The sequence below is a fragment of the Saitoella complicata genome (genome assembly GCF_001661265.1).
Source record: "Saitoella complicata NRRL Y-17804 unplaced genomic scaffold SAICOscaffold_18, whole genome shotgun sequence".
In the NCBI taxonomy this organism is placed as follows: Eukaryota; Fungi; Ascomycota; class Saitoellomycetes; order Saitoellales; family Saitoellaceae; genus Saitoella; species Saitoella complicata.
In genome coordinates, this window is record NW_017567009.1 from 345642 (window position 1) to 367729 (window position 22088).

The following is a 22088-nucleotide window of genomic DNA, read 5'->3' on the forward strand; positions in this document are numbered from 1 at the left end:
GACGTTGTGCGAAGCTGACGGCCACTTCACCATTCAAGTGTATCGAGAAGCAATCACGAGAGAGTTCAAGTTCAAAGTATAACATAATTCAATCTAGGGTAAAAAGTCCACACTCTCAGGGTATAATCAAATGGAAAAAAAAAACTTCAAAAACGCCTCTTTGTCATCACGCTGTCAGACAAAAAACTCCGGACCTTCGGTCTACGTGGAGACGGAGCATGCTACATGGAAAATGCAGTTGAATGTAAAACGCCAGTTGGTTGTAGATGATCTCGGACCTTCGGTCTAGGGTTGAGACGAGATCGGGGGGTCGCGTGCGGTGTTGTTTGATGCTTAAAAAAACCAGATATTGGGTTGAGGTGTGTCCTCCGTCCCCCTTTCGTCGTTCGTCACGCGTATTCACAGTTGTATGTCATACACTCCTCTTATGACCTCCTCCACACAAGTTGGGATGATTTAGTTCTCCTCTCCCGGAACGTACTCATCCTCAATATCTTGAATACTCTTCTTATCCACCAACGGAAACTCCTCCAAACACTGAATGATGACATCAAGACCCCTCTCCATCTCCTCCTCTCCGATGACCAACGGCGGCGCCAAGCGGATGATGTTCACATGTGTCGGTTTCGCGAGCACCCCACGACTCTTCAACAACAAACAAAACTGCCACGCCGTTTTGCCGTTCGTCTTACTCTCATCGATGACGATCGCGTTCAACAATCCCATACCGCGGATTTCTGCGATAAGTGGGGACCGAGCCGCGCGGAGCCGATTACGGAAGTGCGTACCCAGACGATCCGCACGCTCACACAACTTCTCGTCTAGCACGACTTGGAGAGCTTCCATCGCCACCGCACACCCGAGTGGGTTGCCCCCATACGTCGATCCATGCGATCCGGGTTCGAAACAATCCATGATATTCCGATCAGCGAGCACGCATGACACCGGGTACACGCCTCCCGAGACTGCTTTTCCGAGGAGAACGAGGTCGGGACGGATGGAGGCGTGGTCGGAAGCTAGCATTCGGCCTGTACGCGCGATTCCGGTTTGGATCTCGTCGCAGATGAGGAGGATGTTGTACCGCGTGCACAACTCGCGGACGCGGGGGAGGTAGGTGCTGTGTGGGACCCTAATCCCAGCCTCGCCTTGGATTGGTTCGACCAAGAACGCTGCGATTTCGGGGCCGTGTTTGGAGAATGCGGATTCGAGGTCGGGGATTGAGTCGTAGTTGATTGAGCAGCATCCCTCGGGACAGGTAGGACCGACGGCGGGGAGGTAGGGGCCGAAGTTTGTGGTTGAGTCGGGGTCTGTTGACATTGAGATTACGCCGAGGGTGCGGCCGTGGAAGTTATCCCGGGCGGAGAAGACGATAGCCTTATTCTCCGGAATCTTCTTGACCAGGTAACCCCAACGTCTCGCGAGTTTGATGGCAGTCTCGACGGCCTCGGCACCGGTGTTCATCGGCAACACGCTCTCGTACCCAAACAACTTTGTCACGAACGCGGCGAACGGGCCGAACGTGGACGAATGAAACGCACGACTGCTCAACGTGAGCTTCTGCGCCTGTGTCACCAAGGCATTGATGATTCGCGGGTGGCAGTGGCCTTGGTTGACGGCGGAGTAGGCGGAGAGGAAGTCGAGGTATTCTTTGCCTTCTGGGTCGGTGACTGTTGCGCCTTTTGCGGAGTCGAAGACAATGGGGAGGGGGTGGTAGTTGTGGGCGGAGTGTGCGTGTTCGAGAGCGATGATTTCGCGGGAGTGCATTGTTGTTATTGGAGGGAGGGGGGTTGTTATTGGAGGGAGGTTGTTATTGGAGGGAGGAGGGTTTGGTGGTGAGGAGAGGAAGCGTCGGGAAGCGAACCGAATCGACGTGTAGTGTGTGCACCTGCCTGCGTACCCGACGCGGCCGAAACACTACACCAGCTGTTGGTGATCTCACCAGCTGTTGACCGAGAGTTGATGATCTCAAGATGTCCAAGTTCCTCTCAGCCTCCCGAGGCCTGGAGACCCTCAAGGACCAACTAACCCGCCGCGGCACAATCGATCCAACAACAGCCCGCCCCTCCTTCCGCTTCTGGCGCCGGATGACACGAGCCCAGTCACAACCCCCAGCTGCTGACCCCCAATACGGCGTCCCGTTCTCCCACTCCATCACCCTCACCGAAGAACAACACCACAAAAAATCCAGCTCCTCCTCCCACAAACTGGGGACATTTAGCGGTGTTTACGTCCCAAACACCCTCAACCTCATCTCCGTCCTCATGTTTCTCCGCTTCGGCTTCCTCCTCGGCATGGGCGGTCTCTTCCAGATGCTCCTCATGCTCCTCCTCACATTCGGGATCGCACTCCTCTCTGCCCTGAGTTTGAGTGCGATTGCGACGAATGGGACGGTCAGGGGTGGAGGGGCGTATTACATGATCTCCCGAAGCTTGGGACCGGAGTTTGGGGGGAGTGTGGGCGTTGTGTTTTTTGGGGGACAGGTCTTGAATGCGGGGTTAAATGTCGTGTCGTTCGTGGAGTCCATGTTGAACCTGTTTGGGGAGACGCATGGTTCGATACATCGATTCCTACCGGAGAGCTATTGGTATACATTCGGATACGGCACCCTCCTCCTCCTCCTCTGCACCTCCATCTGTCTCCTCGGATCCGGGCTATTCTCCCGCTGCGGAAACGTCCTTTATTGGATCATGCTCGCCTCCATCATCTCCATCCCCCTCTCCGCGCTCTTCAACCCCCGTACCGCATCCAACGGTGGCTACAAATACTTCACCGGTCCCTCCATCTCCACCCTCCGCGAAAATCTCTGGCCGTATATCCCGCCGAAGGAGGACCACGTGCCGAAGATCTACAGGACTTTTCAGGGCTTGTTTGGGGTGTTCTTCGTTGTGGGTGCCGGTGTCTTTGGTGGTGCGTCCATGTCCGGTGATCTCGCGCGTCCATCGATCTCGATCCCGTCTGGGACGCTATGGAGTGCTTTGACGGCGTTCGTGGCCTATGGGGTGGTTATCGTGAGTTTGGCGTGTACGGTGAGGAGGGAGGGGTTGGTGAGGGATATGGGTGTGTTGGAGGAGATTGCGGGGGTGTGGTGGAGTGTTGAGGCGGGGGTTTGGGCGAGTAGTTTGTTTTCGAGTTTGTTGGGGGTCATTGGGAGTGCGAAATTACTCCAAGCTATTGCGCGGTATGTGTCATTCCTCCTCTTCCTCTTCTCCCCCCTGCCTTTCGGTCGCAGATACTGATTGGGCACACAGCGATGATTTATTACCCCTCATGGGACCCCTCGCCCAAGGCACCCCCTCAAACGACGAACCCACAATCGCGGTCCTGGTCACGTACCTCCTCATCCAACTGACCCTCCTCGCAGACATAAACCAAATTGCATCCTTCATCACACTCACCTTCCTCCTCACCTTCGCCGTCGTCAATCTAGCGTGTTTCTTGCTCACGCTCTCGTCCGCGCCGAGTTGGAGACCGAGGTTCCGGTGGTATAGTGCGTGGACGGCGGGGGTTGGGGCGGTGGTTTGCGTTGGGGTCGGGGTTGGGGTCGATAGGGTTTGGGCGGGGGTTAGTGCTGGCGGGACGGGGGTTTTGTGGGTGCTGATTTTGTATTTGGGGAGTCCGAAGTCTTGGGGTGATGTATGTCTTGCTCTCTCCCTTCTTTTTTCGTCTGATATGGGGCGGGAGGGTTTTGAGGTGTGGAGTGCTGATTGGACGTGTGGATAGGTCAGTACGAGTTTGATGTACCACCAAGTCCGGAAGTATTTGTTGAGGCTGAATACGAAGAAGGAACATGTCAAGTATTGGCGTCCGCAGATTTTGTTGTTGGTTAATAACGCACGGAATTCGTGGAATCTGATTCAGTTTGCGAATCATTTGAAGAAGGGGGCGTTATACATTCTAGGTACTCCTTATCGTCTTCCTTTGGGTTTTGGTGCTGATTAGAGGAGTGCGTGTACAGGTCATGTCATCGTGGGTGAATTCGATGATTGCCTCTCGGAGCTGAAGAAAGAAAAAGCGGCATGGGCAAAGTTTATCGAGATGAGTCGCGTGAAGGCGTTTATGCAGCTCAGCGTTGCGCCCTCCGTTGTCTGGGGCGTGAGGAACATCGTGCTCTCTGCCGGCCTGGGAAAGTTGGCGCCGAATATCGTGATGATGAGTTTTGTTAATCTCACGGATCTGCGACCACCGACGCCTGCTCCGTCGATTGCATCACTGAGGAATAGGAATGTGGCCAAGGGGAAGGTGAGGATTGAGGTGAAGGGTCAGTTGCCGACCGATACGTTCAGGAGTGAGATGGCGATTAAAGTTCAGGAGTGGGTTGAGGTTGTTGAGGATGTGCTTTCTCTCAACATGAACCTTGCGATTTCGAAAGGGTTTGCAGACCTCGATTTGCCAATGAAGGGACGAAGGGTGGAAGGCAAGAAGTATATCGATCTATGGCCTATCCAGATGAGTGCCGAGATCGCGGATGATACCCAAGTCAGAGCTCAGAGTTTCGACACATATACCATGATTTTGCAGATGGGAACGATCTTGCATACAGTCCCGGCGTGGAAAAAGTACGTGCTGAGAGTGATTGTGTTTGTGGAGTATGCGCAGGATGTCGCTGTCGAACGGGCACGCGTCCAGGAGTTGTTGGATAATTTGAGGATTGTGGCGGAGCTTGTGGTGTTGTATTTGGATTCGGGGCGGGTACAGGCGTATGAGCATATTGTCAAAGGACGCGTACGGCCGTCGGCGGAAGCGGATCGGTTGGAGGAGATGTTGGCGCATGAGGAGTGGTGGCGGGAGATTAAGAGTAAGCGAGACGCGGGACAGGCTGTTGCGGTCCATGATAGCCCGAATGCGAGGAGGAGGAGTAGTGTCAGTGTTGGTGCTGCGGTTACGGCTGCGGCGTCGGTTGCTTCTGCGACGGGGAGTATGCCGAGACGACGGAGTTCGATTAGTAATTTGAGGAGTTTGAAGGAGGGGAGGTTGAGTATGCAGATTGGGTTGCCGCATCCGGATTTGTTTAATCAGCATGGTGGGTTTTCGGATTCTTCGGATGAAGATCTTCTTAGTGATGAGGAAGATGTGGATGATACCTGGGTCGGTGGGATTGGGCATGAGGCTATGGAGGGGAGTGCGATGTTGTCGTCGTCGTCGGAGGATGACCGGGCGAAGGCGCAAGGGTCCGTTTCGCAGTCGGGAGAGAGCTTCTACCAGACGCCCGAAGCATCGACGGCGGCCTTGCTACCTTCTTTTACCAACTACAGCCCGACACGCACGAGAGACCGCACGGGCCGGTCGTATAACGATCGGAGTCCGTTGGAAGATGAGGATAAAAACGGAGGGTCTCGACCAGGTACATCAAGTACACCCGGCCCTTCCGCTTCGCCTATTCCGCCTCTACAGCTGAACGATGTGGAAGAAGGCGATTCTAACAGGCCGACTATCACTTTCGTTGATACCCCGCGACCTCTTCGCGCTTCGCCGACACCTATGGCGTCTGCATTGGAGTTTAACGACCTCCCCTCTCGAGGCCAGCATCTGATCATCAACGACCTCATCCGGACGTACTCGAGTGATGAAGCTTCGGTCGTGTTTACGACTTTGCCGGTCCCAGTACATGGAACGCATGAGGACCCGGAGAGGAGTTGGAGGTATGTGGAGGATCTGGAGGTGTTGTGTGAGGGGATTCCGCCAGTGCTGTTGATGTACTCGACGAGCTTGACGGTGACTATGGCGTTGTGAGGCGTGCCGGGCAAGCATCATGATTTTTTGGAGCCGTGTTGCATGAATTACGCACTAGCGGAACGGCTAGCATCCCACTGGTCAGGAAAGATCGCTGGTTGTGAATGCGTATACCGTTGGTATATTGCAACTGTGATAGGTACACATCTGGTGAGGACGTCGAGTACGTTCGAATTCATCCAGATCCTGTATTGTCCTATCCTAGCCTATCACATCCCTATCGTGTACTATCCTATTATAAACGAATGTATCCGTTGCCAAATGCTCATACTCAAACGAATGTAACTACAGAATGCTCCCACCATCAATGTGCAAATGCTATAATGACCGTAAATGCAATCCCCAACTCATACACATACTCGTACAACAAGCCTTCCTAAATCCACCCCTCCCTCACCGCCGACGACCCCCTGGAACTCACCGATCCCCGATTAACAGTCTCCCCCTCTCCACTCCCCTCACCAGCCAACCGTGACCTCATTCCCATACTCATATCCACACTCCCACCAAATACCCTCGGACCCTGTGGTTTCCTCCTCGCGATCCCCAGCTCGCTGAGATTGGGTATGTCGCTCCGACTCCGTGAATGACCCTGCCGACGGAGACGTCCCCATCGGAGTTTTTCGTCGCCTGGACGGAGAGTGGCGTGGTTCTTCTCCAACATTGCTGCACGGTCCGGGACGGGGTCTTTGGTCGTCAAGCGTGGGAGGAGTTCCTGGACGGGTGTGAATACACTCAACGCGCTTGGGCATCGGGAGGCGGCGGTTGAATTAGCGGCCATGGAGGCTCTGGGGACGTTGGCGGGAGTGGGGGTGGGGCGTTCGTCGATAGGCGAGGTATGGGCGGTAGCGTACCCGGAGTCCTGCCTCAACGGCTCCAGTTTCCCTTCCTCCCTTGTCACCTCCTCCCACGTCACCTCCTTGTCCAATTTCAACGTGGAGAATCGTTGGTCGACATCATACTGAAACGGATCCGCATCCCAACTTCTCACCCGCTCCTTCTCTTTCTCCGTCACCTCTCCCTCCTGCCGCACATCCTCCTCTTGCTCGACCTCGGCGAACCTGGTATCATTCTCAATCTCAACGCCTAACGCCTCGAACTCCTCCATTCGACTAACACGCCTCTCCTCCGGCGTCAACGGTCCGATCCCCAATTTCTCTGCCGCCAGACTCAAAAAACTTTGGATCTCCGCCAAACTGGGCGTTTTGGTCTGCGTGCGGTCGATTTCGGGAGTGGTATTGGTGCCTGCGAGGAAGGAGCCGGTTGTGAGTGGAAGCGGGGTTAAGAACTTGGGTAGTTCGAGTTCGAGGTCGAGAAGAGAGGGAGTCTTCGCTCGCTCCAGGGACTTGTGTTGGTCTCGAATTGACTCACGGCCATTACCTGCAGACAGCCTCTTCAGTATCGGCGCATGAACCTCACCATCCGGCGTCCCAGCCTGAATAGTATACTCAGCCACCAACTCCGCCCCTGCTCGATCGAACTCGGGATACTCGAACACCGGACTCCTCCCTCCCTCACCCTCTTCCTCTTCGTCACGGAAAGAAGCACCAAACGTCGCACTAAAAGGCGTAGGCGGATACACCGAACTCGCCAACGGACTCTCCACCCCATCGCCCTCTCCATCCTCCGGTTCGGTGAACGAAATACGCGGTACGATGGAACCGCGGAAGCCATGTCCGGTCGATTTAGCGGTGATGGTTGCGTCGCTAACGCTGCGAGCATGGCTTGCCTCTACCAATCTTCCTTCTCCTTCCTCGTTAGGAGTAGCGCCCAGGGAGCTCGCTCCATCGTCGCAGTCAGACGCAACCCCCGATGATGACTCCACATTAACCAGCCTCAACCGTCCCGTCCGTCTCCGTCGTGGGCTGGCGTTACCGTCGAACACAACAGCCTCGAATCCCACAGTTGAGACCGCAGGTGTTCCGGTCTCCGTACGCTTCGGGACCGTGATGTTGAGCGATCGTGGTGCAAGTGCCCGTGCTTGTGGTGGGTAGCTCAGCGAAGTGGAGGAACCTGACGTAGTGCTGAGTCTCTGTAACTCCATCTCTTTCTCCACACTCAACCCCGAGACCGTACTCTCCCTCTTTCCCTCCTCCTCCTCATCCAACTCTGACACTTTCGAATCGCGCACACTTTTTGTAGGAGATGTGGATGCCCGAGTCTGTGTACCGGGTTTCTTGGCTCTAACCATCGACCTCCGTCTCATCTGCCGGATATGCTCCCCTTCATGCGAGTTTGACATGCGTGCGTCGCGTTCCCATACCCTCAAATCCTGTTCTTCGCGGCGCTTCCTGGGACTTCCTAAAGGGGCGGCGATCGACTCATGTCGTGCCAGCCTTAACGTGCTCATACTCCGTACTGGCCCAGGCCCTGCGTCCGCGGTGGCCGAGGAAGGTGATAGGCCTTGGTGCGGGGATGGCGATATGAAGTGGTGAAGAGACCGGGATGGGGAGAGTGTGATCTCGTTTCTAGAGTCAAAGCTCGGCGCGTAAACCGGTAATGGCGTCGCACGCTCCTCTAACCCCGTCGGGAGGTATGCTGCCATTTCCAAATACTTCCGCGTATGCAACGTGCTCTTGGGCGGTGGGATGGTTGGATGGGTCGTCGGCGCGAAGATTGTCGCATCGAGTGCCATGGCCGCGTTCGAGCCTCGACTCGTTGTCGGTACTGTGGTGGATGATTGAGGAAGTTTGGGGATTTTCGATACCCCGTGCGACGAGAAAGACGGGGTGCGGGCCCGGGTGGGGAGGATGGAGAGGGATGTTGGGCGGTGTTTTGAAGATCGTTTGGATTTTCTCTTGGGGGTGGAGGAGGTGGGGGGTTTTTTTGAGTGAGTAGCGCCCATGTCGAGTTGAAATAATCCTCGATAGGCGTCCAAGTATCGTGGTATGCGTCTATGTGGAGATCAGGTGGGTGCTGCTCGTGGTGGCTTTGTCTGTTCGATCTCGGTTGTTAATGTCGCTGACAGCAGCGGTGACAGCCGTAATCAAAGATCAAGATATTGGTACCCAATAACAATCGACCTGTGCGATGGGGATGTCGCGTTCTCTGTCGATATCGTCCAGCTGATCAGCTGGTGACCGTGCAATTTTGATAAATATTCGTCGTGGTAAAATCCAAATTTCGCAACCCCGACTTCGACCTCGCGTCCAATAACGCCAATCCAAACGCGTATGCCGTCACAAAATGATACTGAACGTCGTCCAATGCGACTCTACCTTCCCTATTGCAATCCTTCCTCGGAACTTGGATTGTTTATATATCGCACGGCACGCGCTCAGACCTTGCTTCCCCCACCAGCCACGATGTACGGGGGCGAGTGCGTCACGAGCCACTCAATAGCCACGATCTATTTATAGCATATCGTCGAAATCCTGGTCGCGACCAGAGAAAGTACATCACCGAACAACCCCTGCAATAACCCATAATGAGACAGAAGGAATGTTATATTTTAGGGACATCATGAGGACGCTCTGCTAATGGGGATAGTCAAACTTCTGTAAAATTTACAGCGAACTAGATTATAATCCAGGGCATAATACACCCAGGTCTGACCAACCCTTGCAGAACATGGACAGATTATTTTTTCAGCAGGCGGTTAGCGCCCGTTCACGTGAAGCATGCACGGTCCACCGCGCATAGAGCCGCAACTCCACAACGCAACGCGTATCGAGGCCAACAACACAATGAATCCAGGCTGGTTTTCGACCGGATTACCGGTCCCTACGACCAATTATCGTGGTCCATACACCGGCACCCTCACTTTACGTGCAGCGGCTGGGAACCCCTGTTTCCCTACCTCAACCTACGCTCCCGCGCTTGATCAACATACCAAGCCCAGGCAGACCAGCCAACCCAGCCTCGGGACGCACCAAATGGAAGGGCCATTTTGAAAACAAGCTCGTTGAATGCTACATCCGTGACCACGAGGCATACGTCTTTTCGCAACCCAAACATCAAAAAATGGTTGGGAACCGACTTGGTGGGTATGGGACTTGATGCCCCAAGGTCAAGAACCGTATCCAGCACTTCGCTACACAGTACAAAAAGGCTTATGCGCATGAAAACATGACCGGTTCAGGTGACACCGAACATCAAACGCTTATTGAACAATGCATCAAGATCTGCCCTTGGTATGATGAATTCAGGGCAATCCTTGGGAGCCCGACCCAAGGTCATACCTATCAGTGGCATCACTTCGACAGTGTTTACAGTGTTTTCCAACTTCCAGGGTAGTACCATTTTGGCGCAGAAAATGACGAAGACGGTGACTCGGGTGAGGGCTCTAACCCTAACCCTAACCCTTGGACTAAGCGTTCAGAGTCCGCTTCCATTCGCCATGGATAAGACCCCCATGCCCGATAAATTGTTCCCGTCTGAAGGGTTTTCCCACGGTCTTCGAAGAGTACGGAGTTGGTTGGTTTGTCAATGTTTGGTCGGTGGATGCTTGGACTGCTGTAAATAGTTAAGTTGACGATAGAGGGTTGAAAAATAAGCGTAAATACTGCATTTAGTTGGTTCATTTCCCACGTGCTCAGTGGTCTGCTCAATTAAGATATTAGTTTTACAGAGGTTTGACTACCCCCAATCAGTCCTCCAATGCGCCAAGGCATTTTTGGCGAGAAGACAAAGGAGCCTCGGTAATGTATACAGAGTTTGGTGGATGTGGAGAGGAGGAATAAACATCGGTACTGTGTCGCCACGCAATGTTATGAGTTGAGAGGGGAGTTGAGGGGAATACCAAGGGTGCCGTTATTGTACATCAAATGTTCCCTGTTGATTTTGGAACCTGAGTCAGATGCGACAGCACAGCTTAGGGAGGATTGTAAGAAGTTGGGGCTGTCTGTGCATGAGAAAGAACCTCTTTCTGGGAAGAAGCGGAAGAGAGAGGGTGAGGAGGATAACGTTGTTGGCGGTGAAGCCTTGGATGAAATTGAACACGAACGGGTAGAAAAGGAGAAGTGGCGGTTGATGAGGTTGGGACCAAAGGCACCAAACCCTTTAATCTGTGTCAAGAAGATGAAGAAAGGAGACCGGCGCTGGTCCCGGATCACATGATGCGAGTGTGAGTGGAACCCAGAAGAAGAGACGAGAGGGAGGTGAGCCCGAGGTGGGGGAGAGTGCGGAGGCACAAGCGGGGGAGAGATCAAATCTGGCAAGCGTAGGCGAAGAAGAACGGGGAAACAAGAATGGCGAGGATCAGGCGAATGGGAGTGGGGATAACGGGGCAGACGAGTCAGACTTCTAATTTCGGCGCTGGCGCTGAAGGAAATACCATTATAACAGCAAAATATTTGCACTCTGCCATTGCCGAGGAGCGTTCTCCCGGTCTTACAGATTAGCTCTCGCAATTGAGTTTAGGAGGCGATTGGAGCCGGCCGTGTATTACCCACGTGTCTCGGTACTTTTAGCCATAATGCAGTTCTATCGCAGATACTAAATTTGGTAACGGGTAGAGCTGCGTGCTATAAGCTCACGCTCAAAGCCATAGCCATTTCAGCGATGCTTGACCAGCGGCCGAATTTCATATACGTAGATTTGCATGTGGCGAGGCTCGCGGCCTCGCTGTTGATATGGGGAACAACTAGCATCTTGGCAGCTATCATGCGAGAAACATCGAGAAATAACGTCTGAATCTACGTCGGGAGGATTGGAACAAGGCATGGTATCTATACGGTAGGTCGGCTCGAGCTCGATACGCACGTCGGAAGCTGGCGCCCGCGAGCGGCCCCGCCTTTTGACCCGGCAAAGCGGTGACGTGTAAACACCTCGCCCTACAGCTATCGCGGCAGCAAACCAGTATTCCTCACCAAAGTCTACAAAACACACCAATTGCAGACCGACACTCAAACCTCCACAATGTCTACCTGGTCCTCTCCAGCCTTCACCAACAACCTAGCCAAAGCCTACGCCGCTCACCGCCCGATCTACACCAAAGCCCTCTACCGCACCATCCTGGACTACTACTCACAATTCCCAACGCCCGATCGTAAGAGCAGGGTTTACGATGTCGGGTGCGGGACTGGACAGGTTGCGAGGGGATTATCGAGGTCATTTGGGAGTATTGTAGGTATGGATCCGAGTCCGAAGATGGTCGAGGAGGCACGTAACCTGCAGCTGACCGGTGGATATGGCGGCAATGTAACTTACGCTCGGGCTTCGGCGGAGGAGATTGAAAAAGTCGTGGTGCCGGCTGGGAGCGCAGATCTTATTACCGCCGCTCAATCCGCACACTGGTTCGATCATGCGACTTTTTTCGCGCAAGCACGGGGTGCGTTGAGGGTTGGTGGGACGCTCGCCATTTGGGGGTATGGAGATGTGGTCTTTCCGGGGTATGTGAGCGCGACGCGGGTGTTAAGAGGGTATGCGTACGGAGAGGAGTGGTTAGGTCCCTGTTGGGAACAACCCGGGCGTAAGATTTTGACGGAGTTGTATCGGAGCGTAAATATTCCAGATGGGTGGGAGGATGTTCGGAGACTTTACGGTCGTGCGGGTGGTGGAGCGAGGGCGGGGGAGAAGGTTGTTGAGGAGCCGCTTGTGGAGCCTGTGAAGTTCGGAATGGAGGATTTGAGGAACTACCTGAATACGTGGTCCTCGATCCAAACATGGCGATCGAACCAAGAGGAGATATTACACCAAGGGGGTGTAGATGTGGTCGATACGATTTTGCAGGGTGTTGGAGAGGAGATGCGGAGGGACGGGTGGGATGGAGAGGAGAAGTTTGAGGTGGAGTGGCCTACGGTGTTGATTTTGGCGAGGAAAGCAGAGGGGAATCTAGGAGCTGGCAGTGACGGTGAAACGTGAGAGACAATTTATTTTCTTAGCACTGCGTCCTGTAACCGTATCAGAAATGAGACTGTTTGGATTTCGTGGAGCGGAGGGTGCGGATCGTGCGGTCGGCCAAATTAGACGCAGCTCAGCTAGTCCCATAGGACAGCTTTGCGACGATTACGATGTCATTTTTGATGGACTTGAAGGTTGCTTTTTATCCACGGCGATTTTCAAAATCAGAAATCAACACCTTTTCTGTTTCTCATCGTCTCTCGTCCAATCCAACTGAAGCCAATCACCACCACCGTCTCACCCATTTCAGCTGCTGCACAGTGCCACACTATATAACAAAACCACCGAGAGCCGCCCAAACCCAAGGGGCAGCACCGACCGACGCGTCGACCCCCACATCCACCAACCCTCGCACAAAATGGGTCTTGTAAGTTCGCTGGGACAATATTCCCTCTTCGGAGACTCCTTCGCTGGAATCCTCGCCTCCCTTCTCGTCGCGTTCGTCATCGGAAATGTCCTCCAGCAATTCCGTCCGCGGGATAAGAGTACCCCGCCGGTGGTTTTCCATCTGTTTCCGTGGTTTGGGAGTATGATCACCTATGGTATCGATCCCTACAAGTTCTTCTTTGGAATGCGCGAGAAGGTTAGTCTGCTCACCCTCGTTCCCGGCGCGTTGCGTCGTGGAGGTTGGTCATACGATAAAGGGGGTGAATGCTAATGGGCGTGGGTAGTATGGCAATGTTTACACCTTCATCATGGGCGGACGTAGAATTACCGTTGCCCTCGGCGTCGACGGCAACGAACTCGTCCTCAACGGCAAACTCTCCCAAGTCTCCGCCGAGGACGCATACACCCCCCTCACCACCCCCGTCTTCGGCGAGGACGTCGTCTACGACGTCCCCAACCACGTCCTCATGGAGCAGAAGAAGTTTGTCAAGTTCGGTTTGGGTATCGAGAACTTCAAAGCGTATGTCCCGCTCATCGTAGGTGAAACGAAGAAGTATTTCGAATCTTCTCCGTACTTTCAGGCTGGGTCGGGTAAGACATCTGGTTCTGTCCCCTTGTTGAAGGCTATGTCCGAGATCACCATCTACACCGCTTCGCGTACCCTGCAAGGAAAGGAAGTCCGTGACGCACTCGATGGCTCTTTCGCCGATTTGTACCACGACCTCGACCGCGGATTCACCCCTCTCAACTTCATGTTCCCTAACTTGCCTCTCCCGTCTTACCGCCGTCGTGACGTCGCTCAGAAGAAGATGGCGCAGACGTACATGAACATCATCAAGAAGCGTCGCGAGACTGGCGAGACCCCCGATACCGACATGATCTGGTCCCTCATGAACGCCAAGTACAAGGACGGCCGCGCCCTCACTGACAAAGAAATCGCACACATGATGATCGCCCTCCTCATGGCCGGCCAACACACCTCCTCCGCAACCGGAACCTGGGCTCTCCTCCACCTCGGCGCCGACAAGAAACTCCAACAAGACCTCCTCGAAGAACAAAAACGCGTCTGTGGCGAGGATTTGCCGGAGCTGCAGTATGAGCATCTGAAGGATTTGACACTTTTGAACTATGTCATTCGCGAGACGCTCCGCATGCATCCTCCTCTTCATTCCATTATGCGTCTCGTTAAGGCCCCCATCCAGGTCCCCGGCTCGGACATCATCATCCCCGAAGGCCACTTCCTCATGGCCGCACCCGGCGTCACCGCCGTCGACCCCGCTCACTTCCCCAACCCCAACACCTTCACCGCCGACCGCTGGTCCAAAAAATCAGCCGACGTCGATATCGAGGAAAAAATCGACTACGGCTATGGTCTTGTTTCGAAAGGCGCAGCATCCCCCTACCTCCCATTCGGCGCGGGCAGACATAGGTGTATTGGAGAGCAGTTTGCGTATGTGCAGTTGGGGACGCTCATTAGTGCGTTTGTGAGGGAGCTGGAGTGGGAGAGTGTTGTTCCGCCGCCGGATTATTCTAGTATGGTTGTTTTGCCTGCTGGGGGGAGTGAGATGAGGTGGAAGTTGAGGAAGTGAGCGTGGGAATCGGAGGAAAGGAGGAAAGGAGGAAAGGAGTGTGTTTGTGCATATGAGGTGGATGGGGGGTGTGAGAGGTACAGTAGACAGGGACATGGACATTGATAGGGATATTTCTTGCCTCGATAATTGTATGTTTTGGAAGTGATGGGGTGTATCTTACGTAGGAATTGCTCACGGTCGATTGTCGACGAGGATGATGAGCACAGTCATGTTCCCAGGCGGAAAGTCAGCCTCGCTGTGGTCCGGAAGGGGTGCGGTAACGTTGACAGCCCAGATTACCGTTTCGGGTTAGCTTGCTTTTCCCGTCACACGTCAACAGTGACCAAGTTGTCCGAGGAGACTGTCAACAGACGACCTCGGTGCAATTGGCGATATTTGCTGTTCACGACCTAGCGGACTTTACGTACGGTATCAATTGAGTTATCACAGCTCCAGCGACTCTCGACGAATCTCAAACATACCGCGACCGCACACAAACTCGTTCGAATTCACAACAGCACATAATGTCCAACCTCCACTTCTATCAGTCACAATACGATACATCAACTGGCTACAGCAGGGGTATGCCAGGCGTGAGTGGCACCACAACACCGCGAGGAGGATATGGCAACGGCAGCGGCAACACAGGGCAGCAGTTGGAGAGTACGGGTTTGCTGGCGGCGCTTGGGACGGGGGGGTATCCTGATGAGGCGCCGTTATTGGAAGGTATGGGTGAAGACGTGTGTGTGGGAGGATATGTGGTGTGCTAATGGTGTGAGTAGAACTTGGTGTTAATTTTGGGCATGTGAAGATGAAGACGCTCATTGTCCTGAATCCGTTTGGGTTTATTGAGCAGGGTATCATGGATGACAGTGATTTGGCTGGGCCCATTCTGTTTTGTCTTCTGTTTGGCACGTTTCTCTTATTGGTATGGGGTTCTGAATTAGTCCACACATGTGTGTGTGTTTTCACTGCTGACGGTTTGGGTTCTAGAGTGGTAAGATTCAGTTTGGGTATATTTACGGGTTGGCTTTGTTGGGTTGTGTATCGCTTCACACGATCTTCAGTCTCATGGCGACAAACAGCGTGCCGATATCGAGAACAGCGAGTGTTTTGGGGTATTGTCTGCTACCACTGGTATTTATGGCAGGGGTTGGGGTGATTGTGTCGATGGAGTATGTCAACCTGTATTCCCCCCTCTTGTGCTGGCTAATCTTCTCTGTTGTGTAGTGGGTATCTTGGGTACGCACTTTCGTCTCTGGCGATTGCTTGGTGCACGTATAGTGCAAGTGCGATGTTTGTTACTGTGCTACAGCTGAGCGAGATGCGGTTGTTGGTTGCGTATCCTTGTTTTCTGTTTTATGCGACGTTTGCGGTCATGACCATCTTTAAGGCTTGAGGAGTGAAGTTGCTCGTTGACTGAGGACGATTGCTTCGGTGCAGGATGGTATCGAGGGTCGTACGGGGGCGCAAAGTGATGTTGAGCACAGCAACTGGTTCAATTGAGCATACAAACAGGGAGGGTGAATGAAAAAGGATCGCATTGGTTAGCATTACACATCGAACATATCGAACTTTAACACCTGCACACAATTGCAAGGGCAGCTGCAGTTGCTGCTCCCTCCTGCATCCCCCCGCATAATACACCCTCCCCACAAAACCCATCCCCCTCCTCCTCCTCCTCCCTCATTGCTCTGTACCATCAGCATGTCATCACAAGCATCGCGACAAGAACGCATGTCAGCTCCCATCTCCGAAGACGAAGTTAAACGCCTCGAAGCGAAGTATATGGTCGGTGATCCGAATAGCGCGGAGAATAAGAAGAAGTTTCGGGAGAAGCAGGTTCGTCTCATACCGTCTCTTTCCTCTCGTCTTCGGACTCACGACCTAAACTTAACCCCCTCCCATAGCCCTCCCAATTCGTCGACCCCTGCTCCGAAGCCTCAAAAGCCGCAATGAAATGCCTGGATCGGAATGATTACGATAAGAGTCTATGTGGATCGTATTTTGCTGCGGTGAGGGAGTGTAAGAAGATCTGGTTGGAGGAGAGGAAGAGGGAGAAGAGGGAGGCGAGTAAGGTGTGGTGATGTGGGAGGGAGGAGGGTGGGGGATGGATGTACGATACCATAGATGAGGCCAGGCAAGGATGGCGGGAATGATCTAGCAGCTGCCCACTGGTGGCGCTGGAGATATACGTATCTTCGCTCATTTTTTGCGTCGTTTAGTGCTAGGTTTGCAACTGGAGACGTACCAGACGGTATGGAACGCACTATTCGAGGAGGTATTTGTGTAGATGCAAATGTATTTCTTCGAACTCAAACTCATACTCCCTTTTGCGTGTCCCACCCGCAATCCGCCCCTCTAATACCACCACACACCCGCCTTCGGATTCCTCTTCCCAACCGTCCCCAAAATCTTCCTCTTCCTCTCCCCACCCCCAAACTTCTGCACCAACCCCTCCTCCTTCACCTCCTGCCCCATCGCAAACTTATGACGTTGATGCAGGATGTAGCGACGAACTTTGGGTGTTAGTCCCGCGGATTTGAGATCGGAGGCGGAGAGGGTGAAGAGGGAGTCCCAGGTTGGGAAGGTTGGAGCGGCGAGTTTGTGCGTGTTGCGGCCGATTGCGAAGAGGAATTTGGAGGGGGTTGTGATATCACCTTGTGTGGGAGGTTAGTACGGCGTTGTCGCGTGGATGGGGGTGCGATCCACGTACCTCGAGGCTCGGGAATGCAGGCAGCTGGTCTCTTCGACGTCCATCGGACTTGTGCGCCCACTCGTGTTGCCGCCGTAACTGAATAGCGTATTGAGGAGAACATTCTCGGAGAGTGGTGAGGTTGACCTTTTTGGTGTTTCGAGGTAACGTTGACTTCTGTGCCGAATTCGTCAGGGGGGTGCAGAGGCCCAGAGGGTGTGGCTGGTGCGTGCGTCGGAATTTGGGGATCTGGGGAAGGGTGCGAGTTGGGACGAATGGCATGTCAGGTAGATAAACACAAGCAGAAAATGCCATGTCATACTGGGTATACATATCGTACTAGTACTGCTGCAACATAGCAAAGGTCCATAATGAACGTCCCGTGGTGTCCCGGCTACTCCAGAGCCAATTTGCACAGCCATCCACCCAGCTATCAATGTTCCGAGTTTGACTTATGCAACAATCCTCATCTCCCTTTTCCTCTTCGGCGCAAACTTATCCCTATTCTCCTCCCAGAGCCTCTCCAATTCCCTCACGTACGTCGCCTGAATCTTCTTCACCTCCTCCTCCGTCGGATTCTCATTCTTCTCCACATGAATCGGTCTCCCGACGACGGTGTTGATCGGTCGTCGATACGGCATGAGTCCGAAATCGTAGTTGAAGACACCACGGGCGTGAAAGAGTGGCATCGTGAATCCCATGAGTTTTTTGAAGGTTTGTTGGAAGCGATAGAGGGCTGTATCGGGGTTGTTCTTGACTTGTTCGAATAAATCGTTTTCGCCGAAACTGAAGACGGGCACGAGGGATGCGCCGCTCTTAATTGCCAATTTCACAAAACCGAGACGCTTTTTGAGAACGAGATCTGCGGTGAAGGGTTGTGCGAGGAGGGATTCTTGGGCGCCGCCGACGACGATACAGATTGATTGGGAGCGATCAAGGAGGTGTTCGCAGCTTCGCTTGGAGACGGAAGCGAGGGACATGGATTGAAGGTAGTCCCTGTAGAGCGGGGTGCGGAAATTGGAGGAGAGAGTCAAGAGGCTCACGTCGATACCCGGGAACTTCTCGGACCATCCCGTGGCTTCCGTAGAGAAATTCCCGAAAGCACCAAATGATAGAATCCCATGAGGGTGGTAACCTGTAGGAACTGTTAGTCTCATTGCACGCAAAAGTATATGAACTGTACAGCGCCCTACCGAAGATGTACGTCTTCTTGTGTTCCAGGCTCACGGTCTTGTGAAGGTGTAGCGGGAAATACCCAGCATACCACCTCCAGATCTTCAAATTTTTCATCCACTTTCTCGTCCTCAATTTCCCCGTCTCTGGCGCATCATCAAACACAATCCAGACCTGTTACACCTCATGAGTCCCCATTCACCTCGAAACATTAACGCATAGGGGTACCTACCAAGTATGCGATGATGAGCGGCCACATAGGCGGAACAGCACACAAGAAGAAGAAGAAACTGAGGGTCGCCGCGATGGAGCATGAATGCCAAAGCACGGCGAGGGTCTGTAGTCTTCGACGGAAGGGAAGACGGACAGGGGCGAAGTGACGGCCTTCTGAGAAGCGGCCGCGGTCATGGGATTGTGTTTTTTCGGATTCGTATTTGGACATTCTGTCGACTGTACGACGGTCTCTACGAGGTCAATTGCCAGTGGGGTGGTTGGCGACGGGGGTGCTGGGGCCAGGATTTACGGATTGTTGAGCCGAGATGCGCGGTGCGACCCCGGTGAGCTCATTCCAGGGGCCCGGAAACTTCGGCGGGGTGCATGGACTGGCAAAAAGAAAGAATGATTCTGTTTGCTATGCTCCTGAAAATAAAAGAAATAACTCCTCCGTGGCCGTATCCGATGCAAGCTTCTTATTCCATTTGTAACCTTCGCCGTTGGGTGACAGCCTCATGATCACTCCTTAGTCCTCATCACTGTCGTCAATCACGATCCTTTTCCGACCGCCGGCATTCCCGTTTCCGTTCCCATTCTCATTCGCTCTCTCTCGCCTCGGTGGCGTCGGCAACCTCCTCCTCACCAACCTCCGTCTTCTCCCGTTCGCGCCTTCGCTTCCAGCGCTGTCGCCATCACTACCACTTTCACGCCGCCTCTTCCGACTATCCTGCGTCGACTCCTCATGTTCCTCCTCCTCCTCCTCCTCCTCCTCCTCCTCGTCTTCCGAGACGGAGTTGATCAAGACAACACTCACATCCTGCGGATCCCGTCTTAACCTCCGAGGTGCCGGTGGTGCGCCAGTTCGACGGCGAGGACGAGGGCCTTGTGTCCAAAACTGCTCTGCATCCTCACTCCCGTCATCGAGAATGTCTTCCCCGGTGTACCCTTGTGATCTTTCGATATCGCTCGTCCCTCTGCCGTCAAGGAAGGAATCGTCGACGTCGTATTCGTTCGGCTCGTCTGGGTCTAACTCGTCGTGGTCCCCAATTGTATCTCCGTGGTCATAGGGACCGTCATCACCACCTCCGTTCCCGGGTGGCCCATGAATAGAGTCATCATCGTCATCTTCATCGTCCTCTTCCTCGGCTTCGTTATCCACCCATCGAGATCGTACACGATAACCTCCATTTTCCTCCTCCTCCTCACTCGCGTATGCCGAGGCAGGCCCGTTGTGCTCGCCTCTTTCCTCCCTAAACTCCTCGGCTTCGTCTTCGTCCATGCCCACCTCATCGTACATATCTTGTGCGTACCCGTTCCCAGGGACACCGTCCTCCTCGAGATCTTCTTCCTCGGGGTCACCGCCGTACTCCCCCAACCGATCTGGTCGATATGGGGGTCGACGGACACTCCCGTGTTCGTTCAAGTGCTCATCCTCATCGTCCCAGCCCTCGACATCCTCCACCATCTCATCAACGCCTTCACTTTCGTCATCCTCATCCTCATCTGTGTACGAGTCTTCCAGACTTTCGTAGCTTTCTGCCTCCGAACCCGATGAAAAAACATACCCACAATGCAGACACGACGGGCCACCCTCGACCTCCCACCCACAACTCGCACACCTCATAACCTGGTCCCCTAGATCCATCATCCGTGTCCCCCGGAACTTATTCTTGAACAATCCCGGGAAAAGACCTTCCCCACTCGCTCTATGTTCTTCCACCATCACCCTCTGCTCTTTCTGATGCTCCCGCAACGTCCGCCCCTCACCTTCCGGATCCTCGACCTCCACCTTCGACACAAATAGATCGACCATATCCCGGATAACAAACGTCAACACAGGTTTATCAACAACCTTCGCCCGACATTGCGGACACGTCTTCTTATGCTGCAGCCAATCCATCAAGCATCCATAGCATTGAACGTGTCCGCAGGCGAGGGTACACGGTTCATATAGAAGTTCTGTGCAGACTTCGCAGGTGAGGGATTGACGGAGTCTGGTGAGGTGGGAGGCGAGGGCTGCGAGATGGTCCGTTTTCGAGGAGACTTCGCGCCGGAGGAAGGTGGTCGGGGATTGAGGTGCCGCGGACGTCATTTTGACGAAGGAGTATAACTGGTAGGTTCGCAGACTAGGCGTACAGGGCGGAGAAACGTCGACCAGGGAGGATGGATGTAAGTCAGCGGATAAAGAAGGAAGCAGACGTCGCCGTTTGAGGACAGTGACAAAAAGGGACACCACCGATTTGTTATCGACAATTGAGTCGGCAGTCAGTCTTTGGGTGGTGAATGCCTGGTACGTACGCGGAACCCACCGCCGGTGTTCTGCAGCTGGGTGCAGCCGCGCCGAAACGGGCGTATCGAAATCCGCGACACGACACGGCCAGGCCCTCAACTGCAACAAAACAAAAATGTCGTATTTAGATACTGAAAATCGGTACGGCTGTTTGTTTTGTTATCTTCAACTGATTTCGAAATTCCTGGTACGGCTTCCTGCCCGGTCTTGCCGGTCATGGGGCCCACCAGGGAACCCCCTATTCGCCCACAAACCTCAGACCTTACGGAACTTCCGTCCAGTCTCTCTCTTGACTTACCTCGTCCCTCTACGCCTCCACAGTTCATTAGAAGGACCACTATTCCCCTCTCGCTCGTCTTGGACCCTTCCCCTGATGACGTCAACCACCCTCCTGCTGCCTCTACCAGTACTCAGGAGGATATGGAGCCGTTTACGGCCTCCCCCCTCGTGAAGTACTCATACGAAGTTTCAATACCTCTCAACGTTTCTCTCGTTATGATTCGGCGTGCTCTTGATGCCGCTGGGATAGCATTCACCTCCGCACAGATGGAATATCGGCACATCCTGTCTGGTAGACTACGGGTAGCTCTTAAAAAGAAGCCCGCTTTCTATTATGAGAAGGACGCTGTCTTTCACCCCTTCGTTCTTCGCTCTCGCTCACGTCCTTCTTAGGGTTAGGGTTAGGGTGAGCCATTCGCAGTTTCACTGTATAAATTGCTTATACTTAGACATGCATGGCTTAATCTTTGAGACAAGCATATGACTACTGGCAGGATCAACCAGGTAACTATCATGGTTCCCTCATCCAGAAGGCCTTTCGGCGCTCCCTGACTTGGGAAGTCCACATTCTTACTCTGCCCTGGGGCTTTTCGGAACGGAAGTTTTCCTATTGGTTGTTTGGACGGACGACCATTGCTGGAAGTCCACCGTTAAGATCCACCGAGGTGCGTGGCAGAGCTCAGGAATCCAACGGTTTCCAATTGCCGGCATTGAGATTTTCTTAGGTGGCATCAACAGCAAGAACAGCCGGACCGCAGTCCGAAAGCCTTGCGCTTCAGCACCATAGAAGGAGGCTGCCCTTATGAGAGACTCACATCGACGAATCGACGGATCGTTTCCCGGACTTACCCCCGAGTGTTTAAGCAGAACGATAGCCATAGGCAATCAATCCACCGAGTTAAACAGT

General features: G+C 53.7%; 12 protein-coding genes across 12 annotated transcripts; 7 read left to right on the forward strand and 5 right to left on the reverse strand.

The window, feature by feature from the left end:
* Positions 1 to 162: 162 nt before the first annotated feature.
* On the reverse strand, positions 163 to 1816 carry SAICODRAFT_66785 (ornithine aminotransferase). Its single transcript, XM_019170265.1, has 2 exons — positions 517 to 1816; positions 163 to 486 (listed from the first exon to the last, which is right to left on the reverse strand). The coding sequence occupies exons 1-2, from the start codon at positions 1762 to 1764 to the stop codon at positions 457 to 459; spliced, it is 1278 nt and encodes a 425-aa protein (XP_019022941.1). The 5' UTR covers positions 1765 to 1816; the 3' UTR covers positions 163 to 456.
* Positions 1817 to 2084: 268 nt separating this feature from the next.
* On the forward strand, positions 2085 to 5730 carry SAICODRAFT_59211 (uncharacterized protein; the record flags this gene model as incomplete). The annotated part of the gene is made up of 4 exons (XM_019169668.1): positions 2085 to 3178; positions 3249 to 3633; positions 3721 to 3898; positions 3956 to 5730. The coding sequence occupies 4 exons, from the start codon at positions 2085 to 2087 to the stop codon at positions 5728 to 5730; spliced, it is 3432 nt and encodes a 1143-aa protein (XP_019022942.1).
* Positions 5731 to 6106: 376 nt separating this feature from the next.
* Positions 6107 to 8365, reverse strand: SAICODRAFT_8762 (uncharacterized protein; the record flags this gene model as incomplete). The annotated part of the gene is made up of 1 exon (XM_019171505.1): positions 6107 to 8365. One exon carries the CDS (start codon positions 8363 to 8365, stop codon positions 6107 to 6109), a length of 2259 nt encoding a protein of 752 aa, XP_019022943.1.
* A 1620-nt stretch (positions 8366 to 9985) lies between these two features.
* On the forward strand, positions 9986 to 10978 carry SAICODRAFT_8763 (uncharacterized protein; the record flags this gene model as incomplete). The annotated part of the gene is made up of 3 exons (XM_019171507.1): positions 9986 to 10150; positions 10384 to 10697; positions 10756 to 10978. 3 exons carry the CDS (start codon positions 9986 to 9988, stop codon positions 10976 to 10978), a joined length of 702 nt encoding a protein of 233 aa, XP_019022944.1.
* Positions 10979 to 11589: 611 nt separating this feature from the next.
* On the forward strand, positions 11590 to 12534 carry SAICODRAFT_59378 (S-adenosyl-L-methionine-dependent methyltransferase; the record flags this gene model as incomplete). The annotated part of the gene is made up of 1 exon (XM_019169682.1): positions 11590 to 12534. One exon carries the CDS (start codon positions 11590 to 11592, stop codon positions 12532 to 12534), a length of 945 nt encoding a protein of 314 aa, XP_019022945.1.
* Positions 12535 to 12747: 213 nt separating this feature from the next.
* On the forward strand, positions 12748 to 14549 carry SAICODRAFT_95007 (sterol 14alpha-demethylase; the record flags this gene model as incomplete). Its single annotated transcript, XM_019171960.1, has 2 exons — positions 12748 to 13156; positions 13245 to 14549. Exons 1-2 carry the CDS (start codon positions 12932 to 12934, stop codon positions 14547 to 14549), a joined length of 1530 nt encoding a protein of 509 aa, XP_019022946.1. The 5' UTR covers positions 12748 to 12931.
* Positions 14550 to 15055: 506 nt separating this feature from the next.
* SAICODRAFT_20490 (Yip1-domain-containing protein) lies at positions 15056 to 16043 on the forward strand (the record flags this gene model as incomplete). The annotated part of the gene is made up of 4 exons (XM_019166268.1): positions 15056 to 15257; positions 15314 to 15459; positions 15525 to 15706; positions 15762 to 16043. 4 exons carry the CDS (start codon positions 15056 to 15058, stop codon positions 15928 to 15930), a joined length of 699 nt encoding a protein of 232 aa, XP_019022947.1. The 3' UTR covers positions 15931 to 16043.
* Positions 16044 to 16171: 128 nt separating this feature from the next.
* Positions 16172 to 16624, forward strand: SAICODRAFT_31160 (uncharacterized protein). Its single transcript, XM_019167852.1, has 2 exons — positions 16172 to 16373; positions 16442 to 16624. Exons 1-2 carry the CDS (start codon positions 16239 to 16241, stop codon positions 16616 to 16618), a joined length of 312 nt encoding a protein of 103 aa, XP_019022948.1. The 5' UTR covers positions 16172 to 16238; the 3' UTR covers positions 16619 to 16624.
* Positions 16625 to 16892: 268 nt separating this feature from the next.
* On the reverse strand, positions 16893 to 17350 carry SAICODRAFT_20492 (uncharacterized protein; the record flags this gene model as incomplete). Its single annotated transcript, XM_019166269.1, has 2 exons — positions 16893 to 17191; positions 17248 to 17350. 2 exons carry the CDS (start codon positions 17348 to 17350, stop codon positions 16893 to 16895), a joined length of 402 nt encoding a protein of 133 aa, XP_019022949.1.
* Positions 17351 to 17562: 212 nt separating this feature from the next.
* On the reverse strand, positions 17563 to 18907 carry SAICODRAFT_66792 (diacylglycerol acyltransferase). The gene is made up of 3 exons (XM_019170267.1): positions 18632 to 18907; positions 18420 to 18573; positions 17563 to 18361 (listed from the first exon to the last, which is right to left on the reverse strand). The coding sequence occupies exons 1-3, from the start codon at positions 18839 to 18841 to the stop codon at positions 17679 to 17681; spliced, it is 1047 nt and encodes a 348-aa protein (XP_019022950.1). The 5' UTR covers positions 18842 to 18907; the 3' UTR covers positions 17563 to 17678.
* Positions 18908 to 20179: 1272 nt separating this feature from the next.
* SAICODRAFT_49842 (uncharacterized protein) lies at positions 20180 to 20614 on the reverse strand (the record flags this gene model as incomplete). The annotated part of the gene is made up of 1 exon (XM_019168983.1): positions 20180 to 20614. A coding segment is annotated over one exon (435 nt), but the record flags the coding sequence as incomplete, so codon positions are not given.
* A 131-nt stretch (positions 20615 to 20745) lies between these two features.
* SAICODRAFT_31163 (uncharacterized protein) lies at positions 20746 to 21648 on the forward strand. The gene has a single exon (XM_019167853.1). The coding sequence runs from the start codon at positions 21119 to 21121 to the stop codon at positions 21572 to 21574; it is 456 nt and encodes a 151-aa protein (XP_019022952.1). The 5' UTR covers positions 20746 to 21118; the 3' UTR covers positions 21575 to 21648.
* The last annotated feature ends 440 nt before the right edge of the window (positions 21649 to 22088 follow it).